This window comes from Sinocyclocheilus grahami, unplaced genomic scaffold, assembly GCF_001515645.1.
Source record: "Sinocyclocheilus grahami isolate Dianchi unplaced genomic scaffold, SAMN03320097.WGS_v1.1 scaffold62.1, whole genome shotgun sequence".
NCBI classification, from domain to species: Eukaryota; Metazoa; Chordata; class Actinopteri; order Cypriniformes; family Cyprinidae; genus Sinocyclocheilus; species Sinocyclocheilus grahami.
In genome coordinates, this window is record NW_015505241.1 from 333,124 (window position 1) to 349,670 (window position 16,547).

Consider the following 16,547-nt stretch of genomic DNA (forward strand, 5'->3'; position numbering starts at 1 on the left):
ATCATCATCTCACTGCCAGGAATTGACTTTGAAAAAATGAGTAAAATAATTTCTCTGGAAAGTACATTTTATTAGAGTAATATTGGTTGATATTGTGTCAAGTGCATGACTGTGATGACCATATTTTGAAATATATGAAACTTGTCAGGAACATTTTGTCCCAATAAATAGAAAATAATCATGAGGTATTTTGTATTTTTTTATATTTTGGGAAAGTAATCCACATATATAACTTTTTTTTGCACTGTGACATTTAAATGCCAATTATTGACATTATTTTTGATAATAATTAATTCTCATTAGGTAATTTGGAATCATAAGATGCATGTTACAATATCTGTTGAATTGTTGGGTTGCCCAATAAAAATATTTAATCACATAATTATTTCTCATTAGTAAAAATCTGAATTTTCTTTCATTACTGAGAAAAAATATTTAATTGTTTAATGTTATTCATTATTTTAAAACAAAATTCATACTACATAATGGTACCATTTGTTGCACTTAAATCTTTATTACAGAAATATGAATTTGCAGGTGAAATGTATTTAAAAGTCATGAAAATGACATTATGCAAACAATCCTGATTATTGTCCTAAAAATGACAAAGTTAAATGAGATAAAAGTCACAATTTAACAAAGTTGAAAATGAGAAGTCAATTATGACTCGTCAAAATTATGAGATACTAAGTCATAGTTATGACATGTCAAAATTAATAGAGGAAAATCCATAATTATGACATTAAAAAAAATATTAGATAAACTCATAAAAAGTTGAAATTGTAAGAAACTAATCGCTACGGAAGCTTATTCCCACCATATAGGAAAAAATCATAAATCATAGTTATGATTATGGTAAGTCATAATTATGATGAAAAAAAATAAAATAAAAAAATCTGAGAAAAAAACTAATTATAGCATAAAAAGTCAACCATAATAAGATAAACTGATCACTATGTAGGCCCATTTCCACCACATAGGAAAAAAATGCTTTGGTAAAATTATTACACAAAAATTGTCATGTCAAATTTATGAGATACTAAGTCTTTATTTTCTACCATGCAATAAATAGGAAATGTACTCTCGAAAAAATCATGTGATTTTCAAACACCTTTATTACAAGGTGAAGTGGCACAACAGTAAACACAAGCACACATGTGCAAATATGAATTCTTTCATGCTAGTTAAAAGTGCTCTTCAAAATAGTGAAACATTCTGAACGATCAAACTCAGTGCTCTGAAGGCACATCCCCACACAACCGTCAACTACCAGTCGCAAAATATTGCACTTTAGGATCTACCTTGGAATGTCAATTAAACATATGACAACATAAACAACTGCAAAGACTTTAAAACATACTGTACCAAATTTTGTATTAAATATTGTACGTAATATTTCAAATATATATTTCACAAAACCTGAGAAGTTTAATCGTAAGGTTCGAGTGGTGTAATCATATATCAAACGTGACAGTCTTCGAAAACATTTCTCTGCAATAACAAGAAATCCCAACTTTCCCAACCCCAAGTATTATAACTTTATCAATTTAGTTTACAAAGCAAATCTGATTTCTCATCTAAGCACACTTGGTCCCTAAACAGTAACAAGTAGTTCTGCTATTTTCTAAATGCAGTGTGAAAGACTGGTAGAAACAATATGAGCTGTGTTAATCAGTCTCTCCGTGATGGATGGGAATAAAGTCATTCTGGGGCAGGGGTCTTTGACCCTACATTCAGTCCGAAAAACGTCTTCTTGCCTGGGACGGCGGACTTCTCTGCAGATGTGTCTCCGCTCTCACTGTAGCGGTTACTGAAGAAGCTTATGACATTGACAAGAATGAATGAAGCAAAAAACAGAGTGAGGACGATCCAAAGCACTCGATTTCGCCGGAAGAATTTTGGGAATATCCGGTCAAAGACCTCTAATGCCTCCTCGAACCTGCTGCAAGGACAAAGACATGACTACTGATTCATTGACAATAATTTGACAGGCAGACACTTTGAAGTCAGTTACCTATTAGTCTTCCTGTCTTTATCAGTATTTCCTCTTGCTTCCTCCTCAGAGTCCTTCTGCTTCTCTTCTGCTTTCTCTTCCTCCTCCTTCAGCTCCTGAAGTTCTTTAGACCTCTTAAGTCCTTCTTGGAATCTACAGTGAAGCTAATTTCTGTTAACTTCATTAATTTCTATTAATATACAGTAGAAGCGGAATTTGTTTTCTAAAATCTTTTATAAAGCTTAAAAATATATTCATTGCATAAAATCATTTTCAAGAATGACTAATCACATTTTTACAAAATCTTAAAATGAAACATTACTTTGAATATCAACCATTTTGCCAACTGTGTGTCCTTATTATTATTATTATTATTTTATTAACTAACTAAATTTAATCCGATTTAAAAGTTCATGCTTTTGTTGTCAACATTGAGGAGTTTTTTTTGTCTAAAATGCAGACTTTTTCTGTTCAACCCCGTTATATTTCAACCTTTAAAAAGGTGAATCACATTTAAAAGAATTTTAAAACATTTGAAGTAAACGTGAAGAGTTACATTTCCCAATTTGAATTATGAAAATAATTTTTCAAAAGTAAATTAATACTTTTATTAACCAAGGACACATTCAATTGATCAAAAGTAATAATAAAGACACAATACTAGAAAAGATTACTGTTTCAAATAAATGCTGTATTTTTAGAATTTTGAAAAAAGAAAATGATATTTCAACAAAAATATTACACAGCACAACTTTCAACACTGATACGTTTCTTGCGCAGCAAACCAGCACATACAATTATTTATTTGACGGAAAGAGTGAATGTTAAAATATATTGAAACAAAACACTTCTTTTAAACTGTACGGATGTTTTAAAATATTACTGTTTTACAGTACCGGTATTTTTGATCAAATAAATGCAGCCTTGGTGAGCATTTTGAGAGACTCAAAAACATTTAAGTACAGAAAAATGTTAAATTGTGTGTGAAGAGTGTCAAGAAAAGAGCTATATAAATGTAACAAATTATTACCGACCCTGAACTTTTGAATGGTATTGTATATTGACCTCATTAAGCTCAATAGTTCAACACTGTTTGAATATTGGGGAAATCCCAATCTCTTCATGACATTTATTTTTAAATGTTGGTAACACTTTAGATTAGGAAACACTATTCACTAGTTGTTTATTAGCATGCATATTACTAGCATATTGGCTGTTTATTAGTACTTATAAAGCACATATGAATGCCTTATGAACATATTTTAGATGTAGGGTTGGGTACCGTTCACATTTTAACCGGTACGGTACCGGTATCGGTACCGGTACACAACGGTACCTTTTTTCGGTACTTTACTCTCTGTGTAATTACGAAAACATTTATTTCAGTGAAAAAATAAGTCCAAAAGTCTCAATTTCAACATTTTGAACAATAGGGCCCTACAATTTTTTTCTTTTTTTCCAGAAATTCTTGTTTTAATTTTTCTGAAAATCAAATGAAGGCATTAAACATTTATTTGAAATCAAATGAAAATTAAACCCTTTTCATTTTTTGGCAAACAAACTGAGGTTTACTGGTGAAATAGGCTAATAATTGTATTATTTTTTTCTACAATTACGTGATTAATCAAGTTGTAATATTTATTTTTATCATTTCATTGTTTTATTTAAATTTGATAGAAAATTGAATATTTAAAGATGTACATCATACTTTACAAAAGTAATACAAGAGTAATATATTTCTGGTACATGTTAAACCGTACTTTTATTTTGACAGGTTGCCATGACGTTTCTGTGTGTAAACACTTTTATTTAAATTTGATAGAAAATTGAATATTTAAAGATGTACATCATACTTTACAAAAGTAATACAAGAGTAATATATTTCTGGTACATGTTAAACCGTACTTTTATTTTGACAGGTTGCCATGACGTTTCTGTGTGTAAACACTATGATGATGCTAGTTTTCTCAAATGAAACGGTAAAATTCTCGCGAAGTGACGCTCACAACAGCTCTGGGGATTAAAGGGGGGGTACAATGCTGTTTCATGCATTCAGAGTTGTTTACACTGTTAAAGAGTTGGATTCTCATGCTAAGCATGGACAAAGTTCCAAAATAACTATTTGGACGTATTAAATTACAAATATTCAGTCTATTGTAAATGTGTTCATGCCGTCATATGGTGAGACGCAGAGGCCGGAAATCACAGCGAGCGTCACGTGGGCCATTCATACCTACAGAGGCAAGCGGTACATGCAGGATTCATATTTAAACCGTCTTTTTGCATTTTAATATTCACAGACACTAGCGATTCGAATTAAGTGGCAGTGGCTACTTTTGATTTATTCGTCCAAAATTTACAAATTCCGTGGCATTCCGCGCTATAGAGTAAATTACGTTTTTATGAATGGACTCCACGATCCCGTCCGCGTTTTCAGAAACCATACGGCCCTAGAAATGTAACCACACTTCAGAACATTTCGGCTTGCCCTGTGTGTTGTTTGAACGAGTTGCAGGGGTGACCTTACGTCATAGGTTCTCTCTTTCTCTCTCTGTAGAGTATGTGCCCAAATGCGCTCTCAGGTACCGAAATTTGGCACCGATTGATTTAACGTGAATCGGTACTCGGTAGTACCAACGCAATTCGGTCGGTACCCTTAAAAGTACAGAGTTCGGTACCCAACCCTACCTTAATCCTACCCTATATGTAATCCCTAATCTAAAGTGTTTAGGATGAGAGTATATGGTTTTAAAATCACCCTTTGGAAAACCCATATTTGTTGACAACTAATCTGAATATTGTGCAGAAAGCATTTTACTACGGTGGTCACCAATGTTTCCCAAGGATTGTTCCCTTGGTTTTTAAAAGAGGTGATAAAAAAATGGCAATTTCCTGAGAATGTTTTTGCAATTATGGAACTAGTCATCTGAACAGACTTAAACGTTTGTTGTTTGATGTGTGCGGTCACACAGATTCATTTAAGCGTTCAGTAGTGCCAAGGGTGTTACCCTTTGTTATATGCTGCTTCTTCAATCTTGGCTTTGATCTCTTCTGTAATCTTCTCTGGACTGCAGACAACTTTGGTTGGCATTGCTTCACTTTCCTGCTCCGTCAGAGGGTTTCCACTGCTTTGTTTCACATAGGAAAGAAGAGACAGGGATGGAGCAATAAAAAAAAATTGCCATTACGCAGATATGTGCGAACTACAGAATTGGCTCTCTCCGTTCATAACCACGAGTGATAACAATAATAACCTCTGCCCTAATGGAGAGACTTAAATGCCACAGAAAGGAACATGGCACACATGCCACTGCAGCTCTGACAGAAGTGAGACATGAGATGTTTAAACAGGTCCTTTGGGAGGTCTTTAAACATCACTCGCTTTACAATAGCACACACATTACTAGATTGTTATTGTCTGTCTGTCTTTGAGTTAAAACTCGGTATTTAGATTTGACAGTACGGTGACAATCTCTTTGCCTTTTCTTGCTAAAACAGTACGGTCAGACACTGATGACTGGTTTTTGTCAAACCTTCCTGTCCAAATGTTTAGATTTAATCACAAAATAGGATGTAATATTGACTGCAGATGGGATTCTTGTGCTATTTTAAGCACACAGAAAAAACGAGAAGGTCGTTTAAGTTATAATCATCCGAAAGGGCCGTGCGTCTTGGTGTACTCTCTTAAAAATAAAGGTACTTTATTGGCATCTGTGGTTCCATGAAGAACCTTTAATAACATCCATGCAACCTTTCCACTGCACAAAAGGTTCTTTATAATGGAAAAAAGTTTCTATATATTGCACAGCCCTGTATCTTAAAAAAATTCAGCTAATTTGCAAAAAAAGGCCTAATATGCTCAGAAGTTCAAAATATATGGTAATACTTTATTTTAGGGTCTCTTAACTAGTTGCTAGTAGTCGTAACAAGCATACACTCTTAAAAATAAAGGTGCTTCAAAAGGTTCTTCAAGCGATGCCATAGAAGAACCATTTTTGGTTCCACAAAGAACCATTCAGTCAAAGGTTCTTTAAAGAACCATCTCTTTCTTACCTTTTTATAATCTGAAGAACCTTTTTTCGCCCCAAAGAACCTTTTGTGAAACAGAAAGGTTCTTCAGATGTTAAAGGTTCTTTATGGAACCATTTAGACAAAAAGGTTTTTTCTATGGAATCGTGAAGCACCTTTATTTTTAAGAGTGTAGTTGTATCTTTGCTCAAAGCAAGATAGGAATCATGTCTTTGTGGCAGTTTTTCTGGTGAGTAAAAGATAATACAAGACATACAAATAGTTGTCGAAAGCAGATATGCTATTAAACGCACATAATATTTTGTGAGGAAGTGTGACGTGCTACATCAAAACAGGCACTATTTTTGGTATCAGCACTCCAAAATTAGTATGAAAGAAACATTGGATTTCCTTCAGAAAATAAGATAATGGGCAGTGTAATTTAATTCTTCACATAAAAATGGTTCTTTTAAGAACAGTTCACCGAAACGTTCTGAGTATCAAAAATGGTTCTTCTATGGCACCAGTGCGAAAACCCCTTTAAAAACCTTTATTTTAAAGAATGTTGGTGAATAAACGTATTTCAAGGTTCCTACACATTTTCCATTTCAAAATTCCATCCTTTTCCAGACTCAAATTTCCGAACCTCTCAGTAGATTTTCAGACCATATTTAACATAAATGGTTCATAGTGCTTTATTTTCAGCTTTATATTTGGTATACAGTACAGTCATCTATAAATATTTTTATTTTCACAGGGTTTTTCATTGATTTTCTTCAAGTGACAACATACAGTGCCCCTAAAATAAAAAATAATTAAAAATACATAAATAAAAAAATAAAGACTTTTACATGCACACAAGAAACTTTTTTGAACCCTCGAGAAACTATTCACATACGTATGGGAATTTTTTTGCATGCTTACGCACTACAATTTCTAGTTTTATATAACTTATTTCCTCTGTGCATCACTGCCATGTGAATAAAACAAGAGCATGGATGCACATGAATTAATAGAGATCTACTTGCTCAAAATTGGGCTTTTCTTATGGTAGTACCTTTAATATCAAGGCCTAATGTCCAATTTAACACATCCTCTGTGGCGGCGCAGAAACCATTACACAAAATGGGCTGATGGCATAAAATTTGCCAAGTTCAAAGGTCTCTAAAAAAGAGTGGCACTGTAAAAAGGTGTTTGAAATTTGGCTTTCATTGTGCCATATTTCAAGGTCCTAGGTCTCTTTAATGCATATTCTGTGGAGGCCAAGAAACCACACTTCAAAATGGGCTGATGGCACAATAGGTGGCTCAGTGTGCATTGTCCTATGTTAAGTTTAATGGTTCCTTGTGTGCACATAAAAGTCAGTATATTTTTCATTTTTGAAAAGGTCTTTGAGGCTATGTAATACGGTGCTAAGAATAAAGCGAGAAGAAACACAAAATGCTTATAACCTGCATTTTGCATAATGAAAAAGTGCATTCATTCAGCCGCATTTGACAATCACTAAACAGCTGCCATGAAACCTAACTTCTTGTATGATAAATTTATTTTCATTAAATTCTTAATTTTCTATCATAAAAATCTAAATAGGGGCAAAAGTTTGGAAAGTTTTCCAGACCTGGAAAATACTTCAATCAAATTCCATACTTTTCCAAACCCCGTAGGAACCCTAGTATTTAGATGTGCTTCTTATCTGCCACGTAAAACATGCAACATTCTCCAGACGCATATCTTTTGATAAGGCTCAAATTGATCCATTGTTTTAAGGAAACTGAGGATGTCAAAGAATGAATTTCCAAGCATTATTTGAAGAATGTGTGCTCATGTACACAGTTTATGAGGAATGTGGCGGCACAGAATCAGGAAAGGCAATTACTTACGATTTGTCAGGCACATCTTGTTGTGTAGGGTCTGAGGAACTGCTGTTCTTAATGGTGTTCACCTCACACTGAAAACAACAGTAGAATACACTCATTCTGATGAATGGCTTTGGCCTCAAATGGTCACCTTGATAAAATGTAGGAATGTAGGAAACTTAAAGCTAAAGCATCATTAATTACATGAGGCTGCTGACAGGCTACAACATAACAGCTGACGAGGCAGTGCGCGTGAGATAGGACTCACCACCACAGGAAGTGCACCGGGTGCAACATTAGGGCCAGCGGCAGCTGGCGTCTGCCCGGGGATGTTCAGTAGATTAAACTTGGGAACTACAGCCACACTGACTCTTCGTCTGGGCAAAGCCTTAGAGAGAGAGAAAAAAAACACACTCTCTGAAACTAAACTCATTTTATCAGTAGGTAGGCACATTCTCTGCCTATCTGATCTGTGTTATGGATGTTATTGGTACAATATTACAAAAGACAGGATTTTAAATGGCTGTTCAGCACCTTAGGTTCAGCAATCATATATTCACAGTAATAACCATATTTTGCCAATACAGGGTTCTTGAGCTGGCTATATGATTCTCTGGAGATTAAAATGGTTTTCGATGTTACATTTTTAAAAGGTTCTTTATGTTACAGGTTCTTCAGATTGGTGTATCTGTTTACAGAGGAAAAGTGAATCGAAACAAGTTTTTTTGTATCAATATTAGATGTTTTCTTAAGAACCATAGAAGTAAAGAATCCAAAATGTGTTGCTTTTAGTCCATGTTTGGGTTGAAGCTTTGAAGTCATATACAAAACTTCAAATGTTTGGGGTCAGTGAAATTATTATTTATTTATTTGTCACTGATAATAATAACAAGAAATAATTCCTGAGCAGCAAATCAGCATACTAGAATGATTTCTGAAGGATCATATGACACTGAAGAATATATTACACTTTTAAAAAATATATTACAATAGAGAACAGTTATTGGAAATCGTACTAATATTTCACAATATTACTGTTTTCAGCTGTTTGTACTGTTGGTGAGCAGAAGAGACTACTAAAATGTTCTTGATAATAAAAATGTTCCTCCTAGTCCTGACTTGCAAGCAAATTTACTACTAGCTACTGGCTTTAAAACATCCTATTTTAGTTGGGGGGGGGGATCTGCACTCTTCAAATAATTTCAAGTTTTTTTTTAAAAGGATAGGTTACCCCAAAAGGACAATTCTCCCATGATTTAATCATCCTCCACTTGTTCCAAACCTTTATGTGTTTCATTCTTCTATTGTACACAAAAGAAAATATTTAGAAAAATGTTAGTAACCAAACAGTTGATGGTACCCATTGACTTCCATGGTTTCCTCCTAGTCCTGACTTGCAAGCAAATTTAATCATAAACTACTAGCTACTGGCTTTAAAACATCCTATTTTAGTTGGGGGGGGGGATCTGCACTCTTCAAATAATTTCAAGTTTTTTTTTAAAAGGATAGGTTACCCCAAAAGGACAATTCTCCCATGATTTAATCATCCTCCACTTGTTCCAAACCTTTATGTGTTTCATTCTTCTATTGTACACAAAATAAGATATTTAGAAAAATGTTGGTAACCAAACAGTTGATGGTAGCCATTGACTTCCATGGTATTTTTTTCCATATTGTAAGTCAATGGCTACCATCAACTGTTTGGTTACCAACATTCTTCAATCAATATATATAATTATTATTTTTTTTTGCTCAACAGAAGAAAGCAACTCACACAGATTAGGAAGAACTTTAACTTTTTTCAAAAAGGTTCCCCTATGGCATCATAGGAGCAGGGTCTCCTGAGGTGTCGGGTTATTTTTAATCCTTTAGCCACAGACTTTTGCCTACCTTTCCCATTTGCACAGACATGGATCTTGATGTACGTGGAACACCATCCTCTGTGCGAAACACATAAGAGACAGTAAGAGATGAAACATAAGCAGCCATGTCTTGGGGGGGGGCAACTGTGGTTTTGATGTCTCTGTTTACCTCCAGTGTCCACTGATCCTGCATAGCAGCGGCTGGAGTTCTGGCTGGCAAGCTTCTTAAACTCCATCAGCTCAGCATGGTCCTTCTCATACGTCCGCTTCAGATTCTCCACGTACTGCATCATCACCTCAGTGGCCTTGTTCATTCTCTTCTCCTGCCACGGACAAAGCAAGGGTTACAAATTATCATATGCACAATCCACAGTGTACTCTTAATCTCTAGGACACTGGGTTTTTTGGGTCTCACTAACAGTAGCATTCAGGACATCATGGAATTATCATGCACAATGTCATTTATCCAAGTAGCACATGTCCTGAATCAACATCCTTCAAAGAACAATGACATCTATATTTTCATATACAATAAATTACTTTATTACGAAACACAGAAAATGCGGTCATTGTATTCGGAGGTGGATGCCTGCTGTTTGGGAACGCAGTCGTGTAGGACAGTTCTGGGAGGCAATTATACAGAAATACTTTGATGACAGACTTTGCTTGGGCATTTCAGAATGACCATAACAACATTTCAGATGCTGTGGAACGAGATCGTACTGCTGGTTCATGCCATCCCATAGCGCAAAGTCACATTTTTTTTTTTATGTGCATGGAGGAATTTAATCGGCAAATGCGTTTCCATCTCTCGTTATTCGCATCAACCCTTTGTCGCACAAGTCAAAATCCACCTCAAGCGAGCGTAAAAACATTTTTTTTTTTTTTTAATTTTGTCATTTCCATCATTTGTTTCTGATGCGATACTTCAAAATGTGCATAAGAACAGGGTGATGGAAACAGCTAATATTGGATTGGATTCTCTCATGAATTGTATTTGTGACGTGAAGTTTGCCCAGTAGATTAAGTAAGTAAGTGGTCACAAGCTATAGTAGGATTTCTGCTTACCACTTGTGTATTCAGTCTATTAACAATGTTACCAGTTGGCTTCTGTTTGGTCTCAAAGTCATAATTTTACATGGCCTAGATTTAATAAAAAATGCTTTCTTCACACTGTGGCCAAACAAGATGATATTCTTAAAATAAAATGATTTATCCCCCAAAAAATGCCATATTAGCTGCCTCGTTTCTGGTTAATGTTATTTTTGGAGCCGCAAGGTTTTTTTTAAATGACGTTAAATCAATTATCAGTAAACATTTAATCAACGTCACACACTCAAGACACTTTAGGCCAATAGGACTGGCAGGTTACCAAACTTGCATCTACTATGCAAAGGTAGACTTAAACTTAGGGTTGCACAATTAATCGAATTTCTAATCGCGATTACAATTATGGATGCCACAATTACGTAATCGTTCAAAGAGGCAATTAATCGTTCAAAGTCCACTTATGTTATTCTGTGTGCTTAAGATGCTTTTTTCTTTCTTTCTACATGTTATCTTAAGGGTTTTTCCATTGTTTTAATTTTAGTTTTAGTATAACACTAAAATACCATTCATATTTTAACTTTTTTTATAGTTTAAAGAAGAAACCAATCCGATGTATAGTTGACATTTGAGGCTTAATACTACAGAAAAGCACAAAGTTTTTCAGTTAGAGTGTTTTCAGCTTGTTTGTTTTCATATAGAAATATGGCATGCAGTTGCTTCAAACAATGGTATAAACATCATTCAGTGTAAATTGTGATAATCGTAATTAATAATCGCATTTCAAGGGAATAATCGACAATTATGATTTTTGTCAAAATCGTGCAGCCCTACTTCAACGGCATTTGTCGTTAAAAGAAACATGATGAGTTTTCAGGATATTAATAAGATGATCATTCTAAGGCAGCAACAACAACCGCAAAATATTTGTATCACCAGTCATTATTAAATTATGGGATGCAAGAGCAAGGCATGGTAAACTGAGGTAATGATACAGTACTTGCAGTGAACTCATGCAGGGCCTATTATTAATAGTGTCGCCACTTGCTACAGATGTACCACTGAGTCCTTCTCCATTCACTTGGTTTACTTTGGCTTAAGGGCAGGCATGAAACTAAATCTATCACAAACATATCTTATCTGCTGGAAAATAAACATTCCCAACTAGTGGCCCCTCTACAGTACCAAGACAAGGGACAGTTTTCTCATGAAAACAAGAAGAGCACATTCAAATGGGGGGCTGAGAGAGACCTGCAGTCACATTAACAAAATGTAACAAAGTTTTGTGTGCAAGAAGGTCCTCTGTCAATAGCACTGAGATGTATGAAGCATCTCCCACAGAAGTCACCTTCAAAGCAAGCAGCTCTCTGTTGTCAGCGCAGTGAATTCGCATCACAAACCTGAAGATGAGTGTTCAATCTGCATGGAAAGATTCTTCGCCCTCACATGAAAAAAAAAACCCCTCAATTGCGCAGATCCAGAAACGGCTGGATTTTAGCCTCTAAATTTCAGCGAGCAACAGCAAAGTTGAGGCCAGCCGCCAAGGTTGTAACGTTGCAGACCAGAGTAAGTTCTGAAAAGATGTCAATGGCGAAGAGGCTTTACTATGCTGAATAAACTGCATTTGTGGGAAAACAGATTACCATGAAATTAATCGACAGTGGTTAATCTAAACATGTTTGCCATTAAACCTCTTGAACTGATCTATTTTTAAAGTTCACACATAAAAAAAACAGACAATTTTGTGACAAGTAGGATTTAGTTCACGGCACTTCTCATTCATTTCCCATGCATTAAGTGACATCTGTGCGTTTCATAATCTGTTAATTGTACTAGAGTTTCTGTTGAATTTAATGGGGGAAAATTATACTGTTTACACAGTGGACGCTTTGGCCTTGTGTGTGTGTTAAAGGGGTCATACCTTTCGGGCTCTGTCTTTACATTTATTTTGAAAGATGATGCTCACGATTATAGTAAGGGGCGTTACATTTCCGACGAGTGCTTGCGGTGTTCGGCCAATCACAATGCACTGGGTCAGCTGGCCAATCAGAGCAGACTGCGCTTGTCGGAAGGGGGGGCTTTGTAGAAAACTAAGCGTTTGAGAGAGGCGGGGCAAAGAGGACCTACAATAATGTACAGTATTTGAAAAATAATGTGTTTTTTGAACATTAAAGCATGTCAACATATTCTGTTACACCAAATACACAAAATAATGATCTTTAAAATAGCATCATATGACCCCTTTAAAGATTCCAGTTTGGATAGAAGAGAATAGACTGTGTTTACAAAAGTAATTAAACTGACACTGCATCTTAACTTTGGGAATATTTGATGATTAGGGATGCACCGAAATGAAAAATTCTTGGCCGAAACCGAACAAAATTAAACACTGGGCCGAAGGCCGAATACAGTTTTTCGAGTTTTTCCCCCATGTATTTTGTCAATTTTTTTCACTATTACATAAATTAAATAGCCAAAATGTGCTTGCTTTTCAAAGAAAAAATCTATAACAAAACAACCATTTAAAAATATTTAACACTGAACATTTTTTAACATTCTAGCAGACATTATATCAACAAATCACAATTTAACTTAAAATTAAAAAGTTAGTAAAATAATATTTTTTGGCCATCAGACCCCCTTCTTGAATCAGGCATGTATTTTTTACTGTACAAATAAAATTTGAACACTGTGTGGATGTTATAATAAATGTATTAACAGAGCTGTTGTAATTATTATCATTATTATTGTCTTACTTTTTATTTTATTTTACAGGACAACAGTAAATTTACAATACTAACATTTATGAATGTTGGAGTTCTTGCTTTTCCTCAACTTTTATTTTGGCGGAAACGCGCAGGAAGACCTCAGCGCTTCTTTTTGTTGACAACAGCAGATTTATAAATGAGTCTCATTACGAATACGTCACACGTATCGCATTGTCACATGCCTTGTAAAAATTCATAACAATGTGACTGAGCAACTGACGACTGTTTCAGCGCAGATTTTCCCCTGGATTGGACCCTGGTTAACAAGCAGATCCGCCACGAGTTCATGCAGCACTGTCAGAATAGGCTACATGCAATTCGTGCATGTAGAAAGCATGACATTCTGCAGTTTATTTAATTGTTTAAGGCCATTTGGCGATTTGAATCATCATACAGTAACCAGCAACAATCACCCCTTCCTCTTCTCATCGAAGACATGCGATGCAGAACTAAACAGTCTCTCGCTGTCGGTGCTTGTAATGATTTTTGCATCTTTCTCCGACAGTTTAAATGCTTCCACACTGCTGACATGTTTGTTGCATTATAAAGAGTGCACGACTCTTACTCTACGCTGGTTGCTATTTGATCACATCACGTCATTTGGTACAATTGATTCGGTCTTTTCGCTTTTTTGCTTAATTTCGGTTGCCGAACATTCGGTGCATCCCTATTGATGATTATATTGTATGTGTGCTGAAAAAACACTCACTATATCACGCTATACTCGCACCCAAAAGCAGAGGCATTGAGCAGCACTGTGCTTTTTTTTGTGCTGCAGAGTAAATACACTGTCATTGGTGTTAACTAAATTTTTCCTGAAATCCAGTAACTTCAATAGAAATCTGCATGATCAGGAGTTTCGTGTGACAGCGAGATTTCCCCAGGCAGATTTTGCATCAGGTTCATTTGGTCATGCAAATTCACCACTTCACGCTGTGCTTCATACATTGCAACACTATTGACAAAAGACAACTAAGCATTTTTTGTCTGTGAAATGTCCCTGTAATTTTCTTAATGTGGCCACACATTTAATGGTTGACGGGATGCAGCTATGATGAGCATCTCACCTGTCTCACAGCTCCCACCATTTCAGCCCGGCTGGAGAGGCGGTTGGCCAGGCGGTGCAATACGGCGATCGTTTCGAAGAGGTGCTGGTAAAACTCTCGCTGCTCCATGTTCTGCCACAGTGACACAGTGTTCTGAAATGGGACGCCAACAACATTTAGTTACATTCCAGTTATTCCCAACATGTGTGTTTTTGTGGGCTGTTTACATTCGGGTCTGACCTTGAGAGTGTTTTTAAACTCTTCCAGTTCCTTCTCCGTGTTTTCCTCAGTCAGGTTGCGCTCCCTTTCCGCCTGTTTCAGCCGCGACTCCAGCGTGTAATTGTCGTTGCGGAATGCCAGCGAAAGCTGCACAAAAGCGTTCTGCAGGGAAAAACAGCAACACGGCCATTAAAAGACAAGATGCATCAATTCACTGTGAAAGTATTTGTCAGTGTGAAAACACTTGTGATCTGTGAATCCATCAGATTTCACCAGTTTAAAATCATTAAGCCTCAGGCACAGTGGAAAATACACATGCAAAAGTCATATGGAAAAGTAGTTACTTTACATAACTCTCATTCTCAGGACAGTGCTATGTCAGATACAATTATTACATTTAGTCACATTATTTCATTTGCCTGTTTAGTCTGCAATGCAAAATATTTTTTTTACACAATATTCATTTTTAAAGCTATTTATAGAGTAAAAATAATCCAAAATGAAAATGTTTCGAAAAATGATACTGAATAATTAATACGCCCTTGCTGAATAAAAGAATACATTTCATTCTTTCTTTCTTTCAAAACAAATCTTACAGAAAAGTAGTATTCATTTGATTTGTTGTTTGTAGGTTTTAATACACTAACTTCTGCATGACAGATAAATAACTTGACTTGACATGAACTCTGGATCTAACCAGAGAAAGATGTAGGAAAGCAGCAATTTTATGGGAACTTTACTGTCAGGATCAAAGAGTGCAGCGGCAGTACAGCCAGTATTGTCTGAATATTAGAGAAGAAAATACGTCCAGCCCTCGACCCTCACTAGCGTCATCCTGGGAGCAGACTGTATTCACAAAGGCATGTTTGTTTCCTCACAGGGGACAGGAACTCACTAAAACCCATCAAATTGCCATGTCCTAAGCCAGGCTCAACAGCACAGACAGCCATGGCCTTCACGGACACATCAAAACGGCCTTATTCTGGAAAACACTGTATTAAACTAGTGCAGCTGTGATGCAATTATGATCAGGGGCGTGTCTAGAGCATTTTAAATGGGGGGGCCAGTCGGGGGCACTGGCTCAAAAGAGGGTGGCCGAGGGTGTATGTTATAATACATCGTGTACACTCACTAAACAAAGAGTGTCAGAGACAGAGACAGAGCAGAGCCAATTCATAAAAGAACAATATTTAAAAGCACACGTCCAGTTTTGTGTGAGTGAAGGAAATCCGCTTGGGAGTGGAGAGATTCGTCCTCGCGCACATGGATCGCGTAACATTATGCGCTCTCGACATTGTCATTAAGATCACACTATAGAAACCGCCTAAAATTAAGTATAAAGAAGAGAAGAAAGCAGCTCTAGGCAGCTGCCTACACATGCCAGAATCCGCCACTGCCAGATGCAGTTAGAAATTTACTAAAAACAAGCCTATCGCAAGACATCTGGTAGGGGGGGCACCTGGGGTGGCCAGCCAAATTTCAGGGGGGGCCGGTGCCACACCTGGCCACCACGTAGACACGCCCCTGATTATGATAACCTACTGATTCAGGGGCCCTCGGACTGTATTTTCGGTTACACTTTACTTGAAGGGGTGTGCATAAGACTGACATGACACCTTTATAATCATGACATGCCACATACATAGTCATGACATGACACATGTCATGAATATGAAGGTTTTTTTATGCATGTTTATGACAACTGTCATTAAGTGTCATTCGCTCAGTTATGTAATTTTTAATGCAAA

At 36.2% G+C, this 16,547-nt stretch overlaps 1 protein-coding gene across 1 annotated transcript in view; it reads right to left on the reverse strand.

Moving 5' to 3' along the window:
- Positions 1 to 1,129: 1,129 nt before the first annotated feature.
- LOC107584697 (protein MRVI1-like) overlaps positions 1,130 to 16,547 on the reverse strand; it is a 57,816-nt gene continuing 42,398 nt past the window's right edge. The window contains exons 20-28 of the mRNA XM_016271401.1: positions 14,821 to 14,961; positions 14,602 to 14,733; positions 9,889 to 10,042; positions 9,748 to 9,797; positions 8,126 to 8,245; positions 7,882 to 7,949; positions 5,002 to 5,121; positions 2,015 to 2,146; positions 1,130 to 1,942 (exon numbers count right to left, since the gene is read on the reverse strand). Coding sequence (XP_016126887.1) covers positions 1,702 to 1,942; positions 2,015 to 2,146; positions 5,002 to 5,121; positions 7,882 to 7,949; positions 8,126 to 8,245; positions 9,748 to 9,797; positions 9,889 to 10,042; positions 14,602 to 14,733; positions 14,821 to 14,961 — 1,158 coding nt within the window. The 3' untranslated portion in view covers positions 1,130 to 1,701. The remainder of the gene's footprint in view (positions 1,943 to 2,014; positions 2,147 to 5,001; positions 5,122 to 7,881; positions 7,950 to 8,125; positions 8,246 to 9,747; positions 9,798 to 9,888; positions 10,043 to 14,601; positions 14,734 to 14,820; positions 14,962 to 16,547) is intronic.